The sequence below is a fragment of the Lepidochelys olivacea genome, assembly GCF_965140295.1.
Source record: "Lepidochelys olivacea isolate rLepOli2 genome assembly, chromosome: 13".
Lineage (NCBI taxonomy): Eukaryota > Metazoa > Chordata > Testudines > Cheloniidae > Lepidochelys > Lepidochelys olivacea.
The window spans coordinates 28,457,911-28,473,530 of record NC_140423.1 but is presented as its reverse complement, the minus strand read 5'-3'; the positions used below and the strand labels follow the sequence as shown (position 1 = coordinate 28,473,530).

Sequence of the window (15,620 nt, the reverse complement as noted above, 5' to 3'; positions counted from 1 at the left end):
AGGTCTGGTGGGCTTGGACTCAGGTGACTAGCTGCAGTGTAGCCATGTTCCCAGAGACCAGTTTCATAGGAAGTACGTGCATTTGGCATTAAAGGGAAAAAATACTTGTTCAAATGAAGATTTTTCTCTTTTCCACGCCACTGCTCTTCACTATTGAAACGTATATTTTTTCACTTTAACGAGCCTTATTTGTTATCCACTGGCTGGAGCTACCAGATCACGATTTGAAAGTGGGGTAAAGTCTAATGGAAGAAATCATGCTGTCTGGTCCTAATTTTGGGTGTAATTTATAACAGGTTTAAATGGCGGCTATCAGGATGAGCTTGTGGACCATCGCTTAACGGAGAGAGAGTGGGCTGATGAGTGGAAGCATCTTGATCACGTAAGGAACCTAAAAAAAAAATAAAATCCTTTTCCAGCAACCAAACCACCAGCTGCTTCATTTTATGTGACTGTGTCATAGGTGGTGTCAAATCAGCATTTTCTGAGTGGCCTATTTTAGTGCACACTAAAAATATTTTAAAACTGCTGCCGATTTTTCCCTAACCAGTCTCTGATGTCCTGTGATAATCTGGGTTTTGGCTAAAACGGCGCATCCTACGGATAAGGAAACAGCAGGAGGCAATATATTTTCATGGAAACTGCAGTGTAATGTAAAGACATTGTAATTCCTATTGCTAGTTAAAGAAGAACGAATACTTTTTTTGCTGCTGTTGATAATGCAATGTTAACTGAAGCTGGGGCACAGCTATCTTCTTGGGTCTGTTTGGAAATGAAGGGCTGATTGTGACATGGACAAGTGGCACAAACGTGTATCTTTGTGACAGCTGTCATCTTGGTTGGCACTGTGGGGATTGAACATGGGACCTCCAGAGCTACTGCAGCTTGAGCAAAAGTTCGGTAGCTGAGTCTGTAACAGACTCATACCCTCTGTGGGGCAGGCACAGGAGACTCTGTAACATACACCCACATGTGGGTTACACCTGCACTTTGCAGGCACAAATGCCTGTGAGGCCTTACATTTGTTTATGACCTCAATTAGTAACCATGGCACCTGCAAAACCAATTGGACCCAATGCTACCACTTGCATGCACCTACAGGTACAAGACTATTTCAAGGGTACATACAAATATTAGCATTTTAACAGGTGTTTCCATCTGCAAAGTGCTGAGCAAATTGTGGGGTAATTTTGCATGTGCATAAGTGGAAGCTGGACAGAGACCTGGCTGGAAATTTACCCCAAAATACTGTTCATTCTTCTGATACTAATCCTGGATTCTGGGACTCTGTGAAGGCAATGAAAACTATTAAATTGATCCCTGCATAAAACATAATTGTGATAAAATTGTGTTGTGAGAGGGGAGATGGTATCAAAGCACTTCCAAATTCTGCACAGCTGGGATATGGCTAGTTACTGACAACAGAGATTGTAGAAATCCGTTTGCTGCAGAAAAAGGCATAATTTGCATTTTTACAGAGAATCTTTAGTTTTTACATTTTGTGAAAAAATAAAAACATATTACTTATTCACTAAATTTTACTGAAAGTACCAGTGACACTTATTCCAGAAGTTCTCAAACTGGGGGTACGCCCACTGCGGGGGGGAAGGGCGGGTGGAGAGTCTGGAATGCATTCTGGGATGGTGTGAGAAGCTGCTGTTTGTGGCACTGCCTTCAGAGCTGGGAAGCCGGAGAGCAATTTCTATTAATTTATTTTATTAGAATGATTGATGGCTCTAGTAGGTTTTGAACTTGCTTAAAAATTGTAACTATATCAATAAAACATTGTGTTCAACTGATAACTTATGTATGGGGTTAGGGAGACTAAAGTTCAGTGTTTCATTTTAATCACAGAAAAACATGGATTTTTATGGGTTTTTTTTATTGGAGAACTTTGGGGGGTTTTATAAGGGAAAACTAGGATCCCTGCTGACAACTATCTGTTCCCTAAGACAAGGTCAATCTAACTGGCTGATGGAGAATCCCTGGGTACACACTGCATTCCCTTCTGTTTTCTGTGCAGCTCCAGATGATGGGAGTTGGTTAGAAATTTGAACACAGTATGCTCTCTTTTCAGGAAGAGTTTTAGAAATTTTAAGAGTGTCAGATTTCAGCCCTCTTTCTCATGGCTGATGTGAAATAGCCAAAAATTGTGTTGCAATAAGAAATTTCACTTCTGTAAATCCATGACTTGATTAGAGCTGCAGACCAATAAAAAGAAATTTCTCACTAATTCTGTCCCACACTGTTTCAAAATGGGGTTTTCCACCAAATGCCAGGGGAATGAATAAACGCTATTTTTGAACAATAATTGTGTGAGTGTAGCTGATATTATTTCTTTCTTTCTGGCTCTCTGAGCATATCAAGGACCTTCCAATGGTTGAAACTATGCCAATAATTGATCCAAACAGGGACAGATCAGATCCCTAGTCTTGTCTGTAGATTTATAGAAAAGAATAAGGAGTCAAATAGGAACCTGCTGTCATAGATCTGATAATGCTAAAGCAGAACTCATTTGAATAATACTTTAACAAGAGAAATCTCAGCTGTTGAGAGAATGTTCTGCTTTATTTCACTGGGACTTTGAATGTCTCTGATTTTCCCATTGCATTCAAATGATTCTGCGTTCTTTGGTCTACATAAGCAGGCTGGGCCTGTTGTTGGGAAGTACGCTCTCAATTTGACATTTTCCAGTAAGAAACCATTCTCTGCTATAGAGAACGTCAAAGAAACAGGCATCGGTAACCAGTTCTGAAATTCACCTTTCTCTCCCCAACAGGCTTTGAATTGCATCATGGAAATGGTGGAGAAGACTAGGCGCTCCATGGCTGTTCTGCGGCGCTGTCAGGAGGCTGACCGGGAGGAGCTCAACTACTGGAAGAGGCGGTGCAGCGAGAGCACAGAGACAAGGAAGGGAGGGAGTGAATTCATCTCGAGGCAGCACAGTCCCGGGAGTTCTGACTCCATCAACAGTGGTAAGAGAGGGAGCCAACTGCTGCCACATAGTTACAGGGTGGCTTACTGGTCACTTGAGGCTGTGGTTCCACAGCAATGTCCTCCAGATTTGGGGGAGACTTAAACCTAGAGGCTAAAAAATAGTTCCCTTTGGTTCATCGGATGTGTCAGATCTAAAAGCAGCAGAATGTGAAATATTGCATGGCAACATCCGGTTGGATCAAGTGCTCTGAAACTTACATGTGTCAGTGAGTGACTGGAGGAAGAATACATTGTTCATATGCTCTGAGACTGAAAGGGTTTCTCCAGACTAGCCTTTTCCCTACTTTGAGAGTATCCTATAGATCTGAAACTTGAAAACCAAGTTGATATTGAGTTTCAGGTGCACCCCAAAAATAGAGAATGCTTTTTTAAAAAAATTTTTATTGGAAGCATGGTGAACTTGTAGCTGTCTGTAATTCTGAAATGACTTGAGCAGCTTCCCCCAAACTTTGCAAAAATTAAAATTTCTCTATTGAAATTTCTCTTTAGAAACATTTTGGGAGGAAGAGGACTGAGAATAGAGTGCAGAATGGTTGCAGTCATAATTATAAAACCAGTACTAATTGGCACCCTGATATCTCAGAAAGTGCCAAGGAAGTGTAGGCTTTGTTGTAGAAGCAGGTTTTCATTAGGAAGAAATCCTTTTCATTCAATCTGTTTAAAGCCATGAAGAAGGTATACCCTATGAATGGCCACTCTTAATATATTGGAAGTACAGTCTTTAATGGCATGCCAGGAATTATTATTCTACTCTGCTGTACTCTATCCTTAGAAATAGCACTGTGGGCTTCTGTGTTTGTCACTCAAATTCCAGATCACGGGTGCTTAAATTACAAGTAAAAAAAGTGGGTTGCTTTTTGTTTTCTCTACCTGCCTGCCCTACAGACTTACCTGGGGCTCTGAGAGTCAAGCTGGACTTATCCATTCATTTCTTTGCCATGCATAATAAAGATTCTGCAGGACAAATGATTCCCTCAAGGACACCTGTGCAGCCCTGTTGCCTTCAGTTGAGTTTTTACAGGTTTAACTGACCAGAGCTTAGCAAATAATTCTGTTGACAGCACAAAAGAGACAGAACCCAGTTCCCTCTTTCTTATCAATGTTGATTCTAAGTGGAGCAGCAAAGTGGTAAAAAGTCACTGGAGTCAACAGATGGTAATGAATACACAGAGGGAGCAAATCTGTTAAGTACAGGGAGTACCACTGAACGTCATTGCTTCTCAGAGTAGAACAGCCTTTTAAAGCTGCTCAGGACGAAGGTAGCTACAGCACCAAGGTGTTAAAAATGACTTAAAAGAGCAGGAATCTTGTTGAATTCTCCCTTAAGAGGCTGTAATATCAGGGACTGTAATACCGGTGTGTTTGAGCTAGAGGGTGCAGTTAGATCAAAAACCTCCATGTCAGTGAAACAGCTGGTGTATACACTGCAGAGTTTTGTAAGAACCTATGGAACAACAAACTCTGATATTTCTGCCTTTTCCATTACCGTTTGACTTAGTTTAGTTTAATTTTTCTGAAGTCATGTGAACCTTTAGAAAAAAACATATTTTTAAAAAACATACCAGAAAAGATTGTGTGTAAAAGCCATACTACTAGATTTCTAAAACTTTTCCAGTGGAAATATATTTTAAATTGCTGAGATCACGTGATACCAAGTAAAGAAATCGTTTACCAGCATCTGTCACATTATATCTCACTGAGCTTGTGTAGTATCAGGTGTGTTTGTACACCTATAGCTTTGAGATGCATAGTTTGTATTTCAGTTTTAGTCTGGCAGTTGCCTTTGGGATCTTTGAAAATGAAAAGTGCTGTATTTAATGTAATACATTGTTAGTATAGATTGATCTTCACAATCATTGCACACAGCAGATGTTTGACGAGGTATATTTATAAATATAGCCTGTGATTATAAAGTATCGGAAGATGGAAGTGGATTACACTGTGCAATAAATCATGCAGGACACTAATTAAAAGTTCATTTATCATCTTGCCATTTGATGAATGGTCTGAGCTGCAGAAATCACTTGCTTGGGTTTTAGCTATTAAGCCTATCGTGGTCCCTTGGTGCTTTAGCTAGGTTTATAGACACTGTCTGCAGGTTCTCGTAGCTTTCCTGCAGGGTTTGGAATGGCTGTTTAAGCAAAATAATTCAAGGAGAGGAGACACTGCTGATCCGTCAATGCATTCCTTGTTTCCACAGATTCCCAGCGGGACTTCAGCAGCCGGTCCGGGACAGGCTATGTTACTGAAGAGATATGGAAAAAAGCTGGTAAGTATTTGTAGATGGTCACTTGATAGAGTTACCATAAGCTTAAGGGATAAATGCAGATCGGACACAGGGCCAGATGCAAAGTTATGCTTTGTAGAAAAGCATCTTGAATGTGTGGTTCCTTTCCTGGCTGGCTGGTTATATGCTGACCTAGATTTGCAAAGAGGCTTGCACCTGAGCTGAGCGCATACTTGATGTGTGTGTGCAGTTTGGGAGTTTGCGTGCCACATTGAATGCATGCCCAGCCCCAGAAGTATAAATACCTGGGGAGACAAGCTTGGGAAGCTGTTGGAGACGCACTTGGGAAAATGTAGGTGTGGACTTGATGCGCCAACAGCTGAGTGTGGAGGTTTGGAGTAATACGTTGGGGAAACAAATCCCATTGCAACGTAACGCAGCACCATTTCATCTAAACTAATCTGGGTCCCTCCATTTCTTGGGCCTTCAATCTGCGGGGTGTTCTTAGCCTTTTTTTGCCTACCCTTGACCTTCTCCTGTCTGGATTTCCAGTACTCTTGGTTTTCAGTGGCTATGAGCTGATAGGCTAATGACCAGAAGTAGTTGGCATCAGGGCTGGTCAGAAGGCTGTGTAGAACCAGATGGTGGATTTAGACTGGTTCCCAGTAGGTAGGCTTATCCTAGTAAGCATCATGACAGTTGGCAGTAACTAGGCACCCTTGTTGTTGGCCTCAGCAGAGTAGCCATAGATTGACTTGCCCATGGTGACTGAACTCCCCTCTCTCCCTAGAGGTTGTCTCTTCAGCTCAAGGGTGAGGTTCATTGGCACTTATTTTCTTATTGTCTCTTTAGTGTATCACCCTAACATTGAATGGTGCTGCCCGGCAGGATTTTTCTTCCCAGTCTCACTCAGTCGTCTTTGTCCAAGGCTTGTTTTGCCAGCGAGACTGGTTGATGAGACTGTTGTTTTCTTCCAGAAGAAGCCGTGAATGAGGTGAAGCGCCAGGCCATGTCTGAGGTGCAGAAAGCTGTGGCTGAGGCAGAGCAGAAGGCATTTGAAATGATTGCATCCGAGAGGGCCCGCATGGAACAAACCATTGCGGATGCAAAGCGCCAAGCTACTGAGGATGCCTTCCTAGTGATTAATGAGCAGGAAGAGTCTACAGAGGTAAGAACCCATGGCCGTATCCCTGCAGTCTGGGTTGGGAGAACGAATGGGCAGTGTTCTAGGGTGAGATATAGTGCCCAGTTCGCAGTGGGCGTTGGGCTCTGAACTCCCGTTTTGTTTCTTTGACAGTGGGATCAATTTAGAAATGATTCCATTGGGCATGCTGTGAAACCTGTGTAAGAGGCTACCTCGTGTATGTGAAAATAGTGTTGAAGGGCCAGCGTGTATGAGGATCCTGAGTCGGAGCAGCGCCAGAGTAGCTACACCAGATTTATCCCAATACAAGAGGAAAATCAGAGCTGTTGAATACAGTTCTGTTCCACTTTCCTCTGAGTACAGCCACTCTTTCACAACTTGCTTTGTTTCAGTCCCTGGAGAGATTTTTTTTTAAAAGTTGCTTTTGTTTTTCTTAACGACTTTAAAATAATAATTAATACCTAGCTCTTATTTAGTGCTTTTCATCTGTAGTTCTCAAAGCACTTTACAAAAGGAGATCAAGATCGTTACTAGGGTGACCAGATCTCCAATATTATCGGGACTGCCCTGATACTAGGGGCTTTGTCTTACACAGACAACTATGCCCCCCCCCCCAAAAAAAAAAAAAAAAGAGAGAGAGAAAGAAAGTAAGTATCCCTGATTTTTCATACTATCTGGTCACCCTAATCATTACCCCCATTTTACAGATGGGGAAATGAAGGCACTGAGAGGGGAAGTGACTTGTCCATTGTCACTCAGCAGACTAGTGGCAGAGCCCGGAATAGAACCCATATCTCCTGAATCCCAGCCCAAGTACCCTACCCACTAGGCCACACTGCTGCCCAAAAGACAGGCAACATCCTAGCTTGATGCCTCACTTAATTCCAGATGGGCATTCAGAGACTTACATGGCTCTTTATATAGCAGTCTGTAAGTGTGTGTCCATGTGTCCATCTGTCTGTGCAGACCAGCGTGGTGAATATCCTCTTGGATATTGGGGTTTGTGTTGTCTTACAAAACACATGCTGCATAACAGATTCCGTCTGAGATAAACACTGAACTGCGCTCCGCGTATAGCCCCAATATTTTTCTCATTCGTGAAAACTCATAAAGCCGAGTGGAGCGTGAGCAATCTTGAGCAGGTCAGTGCAAAATTTCAATTTGATCCTTCCAGGACTCAAAAAACCCACAAAATATACCCAACAGGGTACTTTCATGTTTTCTAGACAATGACGTTTGATTCCTTCAGAGCTAGTGGGCACTGATGGGTAAGGATAGACTTTATGAAAATGAATTATCACCTTCCTCATTAATAAAGCCTCCCCTTATTACAGAGGAGATGTAGTTTATTTGCCTTTTCAATTCCCCTCATCTTAAGTAAAGAAAATAGCTTGGTCCATTCTTTTTCTCTCAAAACTTCACTATTAAGATTGGATCTATTGTAGGGGAATATTTAACTATAGTGCTAACACTGTTTTCCCTGGTCTCTGTCCATCACTGGCAACAACTCTGCTGTCCTCCCCATCATTCAGTGGCTCAGCTTTGGGGTTATCTTGGACTCTTCTCTCTTTCTGTCCTTGTCTCATCCAGGCTCTTGCCAAATGACATTCCACCATTTTCCTCCTGATGCTGATTTACTTAACCGTGTTCTTCCCCTCCTTAGTGGGCCCTTTGAAGTGTGTTGTGCATGGTGAGTAAGGTCATGGGGTTCTGTATGCATCTGTATGGAGCTAATGGAGCAGGGAAACTAGTTTAACACTGAAAACAACAGGAGATGCACATGAGGCATGGAGGAAAAAAGACTGGAAAGGGGAAATCCCAAAGATACTCTCTCTTTTTTTTTTTTTTTTTAAAATGAGGACTCTTAAGATTCTCAGCACTAACCTAAGAATATCAGAATGACCATATTGGGTCAGACCAATGGTCCATGTAGCCCAGTCTCCTGTGGGAGTGTACAGAATGTGGCAATTTTAGAGAGATCCACTCCTGTTTTCCCCTCCTGGGTTCTGGTAGAGGTTTAGGGTCACCTTGAGCACGGGGTTGCATCTCTGACCATCTTGGCTAATAGGTGTTGATATACCTATCTTCCATGAGCTTATCAAGTTCTTGTCTGATCCCAGTTATATTTTTGGTCTTCACAACATCCCCTGGCAATGAGTTCCACAGATTAATTGTGTGTTGTGTTGTGTGAAAAAGTTCCTCCTCTTGTTAGTATTAAATTTGCTATTAATTTCATCAGGTGACTCCTGGTTTTTGTATTGTGTGAAAGGGTAAATAACACTTCTCTATTCACTTTTTCCACACCATTCGTGATTTTATAGACCTCTGTCATCTCCTCCTTGTCATTTTCCTAACTCTAAATTGAACAGCTATAATCTTTTTGTCTCCTTGTGTCAAAGCTGTTCCATACCCTTCATCATCTTTGTTCCCTTTCTCTGAACCTTTTCCATTTCCCCTATGTCCTTTCTGAGATTGGGTGACTGAAACTAGACACACTATTCAAGGTGTGGGCACACCATGGATTTTATACAGTGGCTTTATATTTTCTGTCTTATTTTCCATCTCTTTCCTAATAGTTCCTAACCTTTTGTTAAGCCGTTTTGGCTGCTGCTGCTCTTTGAGCTGAAGTGTTCAGAGAACTATTCCACAATGACTCCTAGATCTTTCTTGAGTGGCAACAGCTAATTTAGAAGCCAGCACTTAACTGTACATCTTAAGAACTGAAGTGGGTTTGTGATATAAAGAGGGGCGGTGGTTGTTTTTTTAATGAATACACAGTCATTTGCAAAGTCATGTCTGAAAGACTAGTGGCAAGTATAAACTGCTTCATTGCCCTGGGAAAGTAAGAAGGAAAGGAGCCGTGCTCCTGTCTTACTCACTTGTTGAGGTTATGAAATATTACTGCTCAAATGAATAAAAGTAAGGTTCCTATGGCTCTTGTTGTTATTCCAAAGGATCCCAAAGCACTTTGCAAACTCTGGAATGAACATGTGTGTCCACTGATCTGTCTTTGTTTTTTTCCTACCCTTGTTCTCCCAACAACAGTTGCATTTCTGGAGCATCGCTGTGTTGGTGTTTCTGGTTTGTTTTGGCTCTGTAGTTTCTGGGGGAGAGTATGGTGAGCACATGGAGTTTGTTTTGCTGTGAATTGTGGAGACCAGCAATAGCCCCCTTGCTCTCATTATTTCAGGGGTTTGTGTGGTACCATGACTGTCTGAGTCTGGGAGGGAATGAGAGAGACAAGATGCTGGGGGCGGGTGGGCGGGAGGGATAGCTCAGTGGTTTGAGCATTGGCCTGCTAAACCCAGGGTTTTGAGTTCAATCCTTGAGGGGGCCATTTAGGGATCTGGGGTAAAAATTGGGAATTGAGCAGGGGGTTGGACTAGATGACCTCCTGAGGTCCCTTCCAACCCTGATATTCTATGAATAGCTTTTATTGGACCAAATTCTGTGAGAAAATAGCATTGCCCTCCCCATCTGCTTGTTCAGGTCTCGGGCATCAAGAAACAAGAGTTTCCATTCCAAAGCATAGAAACACTGGTCTCTCTTGTGATTATGGTGTCTTTCATTGATGTAGATGGAATATGGCTCCTCATGGGGTGGTTATGTGGTTTGTGAGGATACTGAGTTAGCAGCCTGGAAGAGGCCTGTTTGGGCAACTCTCCATAGGGAGGCAAGCCTCACTGATGGCACCAGTCACCTCATTCTAGGATCGTGCAGAAAACCCTCATGGTCCCACTGAAAAATATTGATGTAGCCCAAACTGGACAAGGTAATTCAGATTCCTCCTCCAGGAATGTCTCGGTAATGTCCAATCTGCAGTGAATAAAGCCATCACTACTTCATGGAGGGTCACACAGTTCTACCAATCGTTGAGCCATGATTGGATGGTATTGCTTGCCCGGTTCTGACACAGCTGGCTCCACCCAGTACACAGGCATGCTTCAGGATGAAAAGAGCTATATATTTATTACATATTATTATGCAAGAAGACAAAAAAATGTAATATAGATAGATGTTTAGCCAAGAAATATATAAGGGCAGGGTGTAGCAGTCACTAAGCATTGAAGGATGCAGGTATCAAGGAGCAGGAGGAATTGGTTAACAAGATACAGAAGTTATGAGATAAAATTAAGTAAAAGAATGATTTTTAGGCTAAATAGCAAGGCAGACTTTTTGCCAGCGAGATCGGTTTGAGTGATGCCCAAGGGAAGTGGCGGAAGCACCACCATGTGATACAGTTAAAACTAGATTCTTGAAACCGCATTGGAGCATAGAGCTGCAGGAAAACCCTGGACTGTCCAGCTAGCAGATCTTTTTGTCACTAACCTCTGTGATTCTTCTGTGGAGTGCATTATTCTTCAGCCACCACATTAAAAAGCTGTGTCATTATTCCAGCGTATCCTGTAATCCATCAAATATGGTCGGAAGCAAACTATTTTAGGCAGGAGTATCAGTGGCTTTCAAGCTGTGACTCAATTTCTCAGGCTTCACATGTCAGTGGAGTATTTTTCCACATTCTTCTTCTGGAAGATCGACTCTCTCTCCTGTGTGTGTTGACTCTAGAGCAGTTCTGCTACCAATCAACTGAGTTAGGCTTTTTGCTACAAGCCAGCAAATTATTGCCAGGAGCAAATGGTTGAGCTATGAGAGCTGCTAACATGCATCTTTCCGAGCTTCACGTGCAACATGCCACCAGAGAAACTCTCAAGGCTACTTCCCTTTCCTGCTCTCTTAGCAGCTTTTTGTGGGCATTGCAGAAGCGTGGTGATTCGTGAAATACATCTTGCGGGGTGGGAGTAAGGGGGCACACGTGGAATCTGGGCAAAGCTGGTTTTTCACAGCAGACGTTGCTCTCCCAGTATGGTTTTGCTAATGCACAAGTCCAGCTGCAGAAAGCTAATCCTCCAGTTCCGCTTCTATGACCAACTGCAGTCACAGCTCCCAGTTTTGGCCTTTTGCCCTTGTGCTCCTTACAAACCAGTCACAGATTGTAAACCCGCCAGCTGACATATCTTCCAGAGTCCAGAGAGGCTTTGCTTAGCTTCCCGACTGAATCTCACCCCCTGGGAACAGTTTCACCTGGTGGATAAGCTTTTAAATTAGCTTTTTCTTTTCCACATTAGCCCATTGAAACCTCTTGTGTGGATAAGCAGGATCATAGGCAAATGTTGACTCTATAGGAGTGTTGTTGTAATCTCTGTGAAGAGCCCTTGGATAGTAAAAGAGAGCTGCTTAAAACAGGAAGTGAAAAGAATGTGTAGCAGCATTGTGCTCTGATTTCCTTGGGTGATGTTGCCTGCACTTGGGGTGGGATGCCAGTCGGATAGAGTGTGGCAGGTTGTTGTCATTCTACCACAGAGGCATGGTCTGTTCCCTGGTTAGAATGTGTGTGAAAGGGCTAGAAGTGGTGGGTTTTTTTACATTTATTTCTTCTGGGACAAAGCAGTGCCTGCAAATCCTGCAAATGCCTAGTAAGCCCTGTCTTGCTGCCCTCCAAACTATATTAACGTCCTCGGGAAATTATATTTTAAAGTCAAGTGTTTTCTGTCTTGCAGAGCTGTTGGAACTGCGGTCGCAAAGCCAGTGAGACGTGCAGTGGATGCAACATTGCCCGGTACTGTGGCTCTTTCTGCCAGCATAAAGACTGGGAGAGACATCATCGGATCTGCGGACAAGGGTTACACAGCCAGGCCAAGCCGCTTTCCCTGCCAGCAGGGCGATTGGCCGCCGCCGCCGCCAAACCAGCTGATGGGGTTCCAAGTCCTGCCCTAGAGAAGACCTCTGCAACGACCTCCCGATCCTCTACCCCAGCTTCCGTGACAACAATAGACACTAATGGACTCTAAATCTTTCCATTCAGTTCAGTAGGTTTTATACATTTTCCTGTTTTTAAACCTAAAATACACTTGCGCTCCACAGAAGGCTGTAAAAAGTCCACCGGCTACTCTAGAGCCCTGATGCTCCAGCTAATCTTCATGAGGTTTTTTCCGTTTCATTATAATCCATCAGCAGTTATTAAGAACCACATGCCAGCCTTGCCAATGGGACCTCAACACTGCTCGCTTTTAAGTCTTGGCGCCAGAGAGCACGTCACTTGGACCTTCAGGACTGTGGCCTCTTCCTCTTTGTTTTAATTGAACTTCTTTGGGAAGGAGCTCCCATGTCCTGCCCTGACATGCAGGAGACTCCAGGAGAGCAGCACGCAGTATCCAAGGATGAAGTGTGGTGTTCTTTCTGCTGGATGGCCAGGCTGCCTGAGAAGCTTCCCCATGCAACTTGCTACTCCTCCTGTTTCATCAGATACATATTTTTCTTCTTCCCAGTTGGCTCTGTACTTCCTAACTCTCTGCAATGAACTGTCCACCCAAACTGATTTTCCTTGGGAGAACTTCTCATTCTCCAGCATAATGAGAAATAAGCAGTTTCTTGGTTACAGATGTCTGCTTTTCCCCACGTCTGAGCTGCAAAGTAACTCACTAGGATTGCAGGGGTTGGGCATTCCCTGGAGGAGAGGAGAATTGTGTTCTGTTGAGGTGGGAAGCTAAACAAATCTCTGTGCTGAGCGGGAACAGTTGATCTTTTTTATATGGCCCATTTTAAACCCTGTTCTCTAACTGGACAGTCCATTGTTTATCAATCAGCTGGGTTAGGAGCCTCCACTCTCCTTGTGTGCTGAATATTTCAGACCAAATCTCGACCTGTCATTGTGGCCTGTTGCCCCACAGGCTGGGTTGGGTTACTTCACTGTGCAGGAAGGATTTTTCCACTGCATGGAAACTCTTAGTTTTAGATTTGTTGACTTTGTTTTCACCCTGTGAATCTCCTCCACACGATTGCAATGGATCGTTTACAACCTGTTCTTTCCAAGCATGTTGGCGCAACGATTTTAAAAAAAGTTTCAGAATTTTGCAACTAATGTCAATTTTTTAAACATCCAAGCCTAAATGGGATTACCAGAGCTCTGTTGTGTGCTGAACTCTTGGTTCCAGACCTATATTCCATGCAGAGAAGGGCAACCCCATCAAAGCACCTGGTTGCACTGCTCTAGATGACAGAATTCACTAGCAGTGCATTTATAAACCAATGTATATCACCTTGTCCATCATTTAAAGCCGGTCTAGAGATAACTGCTCAGAAGGGTGCAATCTAGTTGGGTTGTGGCGTGCTGAACTGGCTATTAGTAGGCTGGTTGGGCCTGAAGGCAATGTTCTAATCTGGTCCAGAGGGGAGGATTGGTTTGGTGCATGCAGAGAAACGCAGTTTGCCCAGAAGAATTTATTTTATGAGTCCCTTAAGAGCTTGTTATATGTGCAGCTAATGCAACAGGAATCGGAGCATGCTCGCTTTGGGAGTCCCACTGGCTTCTCATGCTGCTCATGAATAAGGGCTAGAGTATTGGCCCTTTACTGAGGTTTTGTTTTTGAGACTCTGTTGTTCTTCTGTGATCTTTGAATTAGATCCAAACAAGGCAAATAATTCCTAAATTATATTTGGTCACTTTTTAAAATGGCAGCTGATAACGAAGATGTAGTTTACTATTCCTTGGGCTAGCGATGGGAACAGGCTTGCTGTCGACTGGATGTTGTTGATATGCCACGGTAACAAGAGCAGGTTAGCTCATTGATCTGGCTGTGGTCCTTAGGGAGCGTAATTTGGAAACTGCAGTCTCCAGTAATGAAGTGGTTAACTCACATGTCTTAAAAGTTTTAGCTCACAGGCAAAAATCTTCTCATTGCCAAAATTCCATATTAAGAATCTCTAGTTTTTGCCCTGTGAGAGATGGTTACTACCACAGTTCGGAGCCCGGACTCAGTCACAGCCTGTAGATACAGATTGCAGGTAGATGAAAGAGCTGCTTCTCTGGTTCAGACTCTTCTGCTTCTTAAAGGAAGAACAGATCAGGATTGCAGGGTGCAGAGATAATTGTTGGCAGTATTCCTTACTTGTCTGAAGTCCTTCTCAATGGCTGTGTATACCTGCCTCAAGTACAAGAGCTGGGGCCATCTCTGGGGTTGAGGCTGTTCCATAACCATCTGTACTAACCTCAGAGAACAGCTGATGCCTCCTGGATAATGGAAACCTATTTGCAAACAATTCCTATTCTGTGTAAGGTTCTCATCTCTGTTCCCTTCATTCGCTACTGCTATCAGGATATTTCTGCAGAAACAGCATCTCAGGGGTGAAATCCCTTCAAAGTCCTGTTCTTCTCTTAAACTATCAGACCTTTCCAGTGATGATCCATTACTCATCAGCATTGTACTGGGTTGATAAGGAACAGAGAGAAGCCACAGAGTATGTGGTTTTCATGAAAATATCCTTCATAACAGAGGACTGGATTCTGCAGTTCTTACTCAGTCAATGCACCCAATGGGAGGTTTGATTAAGGTCCCTCTTGGTATAGTGGTAACCCTGAAAACCTTTTCAGTTGCCTCCGCTAACTAAATACCATTGCCTCAATGTTTGTAGCTACAAATACTGAAGTGGTACTAGTTAGTTGCCTAAGGGCAATCACTAAGATCAGACCCCAAAAAGGATGAGAGCAATACAGTGCTCTAAGGAATTATTTGTAAATAAACAGTCTTCCATAGTTTTCATTCAACTTCAATGGCTCTCTATGTATTAAAATAAAATTAACCCCAATGTAAATAAATGAAATACTAACAGTCATGATTAGAATGATTTTTTTAAACATGGAATGATAAATGTGAAATTCTGGTATGGGAAGACTTGTTGGATTGAGTTTTCTATATTTTTTGTCATTTAATTCTGTAATAGGAATTTGTTACTTAATTCCCATGCATAACTTATTTAATGTACTGTATAAAGGAACCCAAACTGTTACAGATGTATTTAGTTTGTTCTACTCAAAGTAGTCAATAAAAAGACTATATTCATCTTACCACTCCTCCTTCATCTCTCAAAGGGAATAGAATTTTATCATGATACATGTAACAGGCTTAGATTCCTTGAGGTTTCTGTAGGAACAGTGCCTCACAGTCATGATAAAAGTCATGGCTAATAAGGGTTGTGGGAAATGAAAGCATATGTCCACTTCAAAGCTGAGAAACCAGGCAGCCATGCCAATCTTCTGGCACATGCATGGAGCCCAAAATGAATCCCCAAAGTCAAATACAAATGCAGAATTCCAACCTGAGTCATGCACAGAGGGGTTTTTTTAAGTGGTTTAATTTTGGTACTCAGTCCAAGATGTTTATTGCAAAGGATATTCTCTAGCCCCAAAATTCCAAT

The 15,620-nt window shown here is 42.8% G+C and overlaps 1 protein-coding gene across 4 annotated transcripts in view; it reads left to right on the top strand.

Moving 5' to 3' along the window:
• CBFA2T2 (CBFA2/RUNX1 partner transcriptional co-repressor 2) overlaps positions 1-14,875 on the top strand; it is a 99,918-nt gene extending 85,043 nt beyond the window's left edge. For 3 of the 4 annotated variants that reach the window (XM_084646477.1, XM_084646480.1, XM_084646478.1), the window contains exons 7-11: positions 297-382; positions 2,780-2,975; positions 5,198-5,266; positions 6,202-6,392; positions 11,927-14,875. In XM_084646477.1, coding sequence (XP_084502603.1) covers positions 297-382; positions 2,780-2,975; positions 5,198-5,266; positions 6,202-6,392; positions 11,927-12,217 — 833 coding nt within the window. In that variant the 3' untranslated portion in view covers positions 12,218-14,875. The remainder of the gene's footprint in view (positions 1-296; positions 383-2,779; positions 2,976-5,197; positions 5,267-6,201; positions 6,393-11,926) is intronic. The other variant, XM_084646479.1, reaches the window with a different exon arrangement.
• The last annotated feature ends 745 nt before the right edge of the window (positions 14,876-15,620 follow it).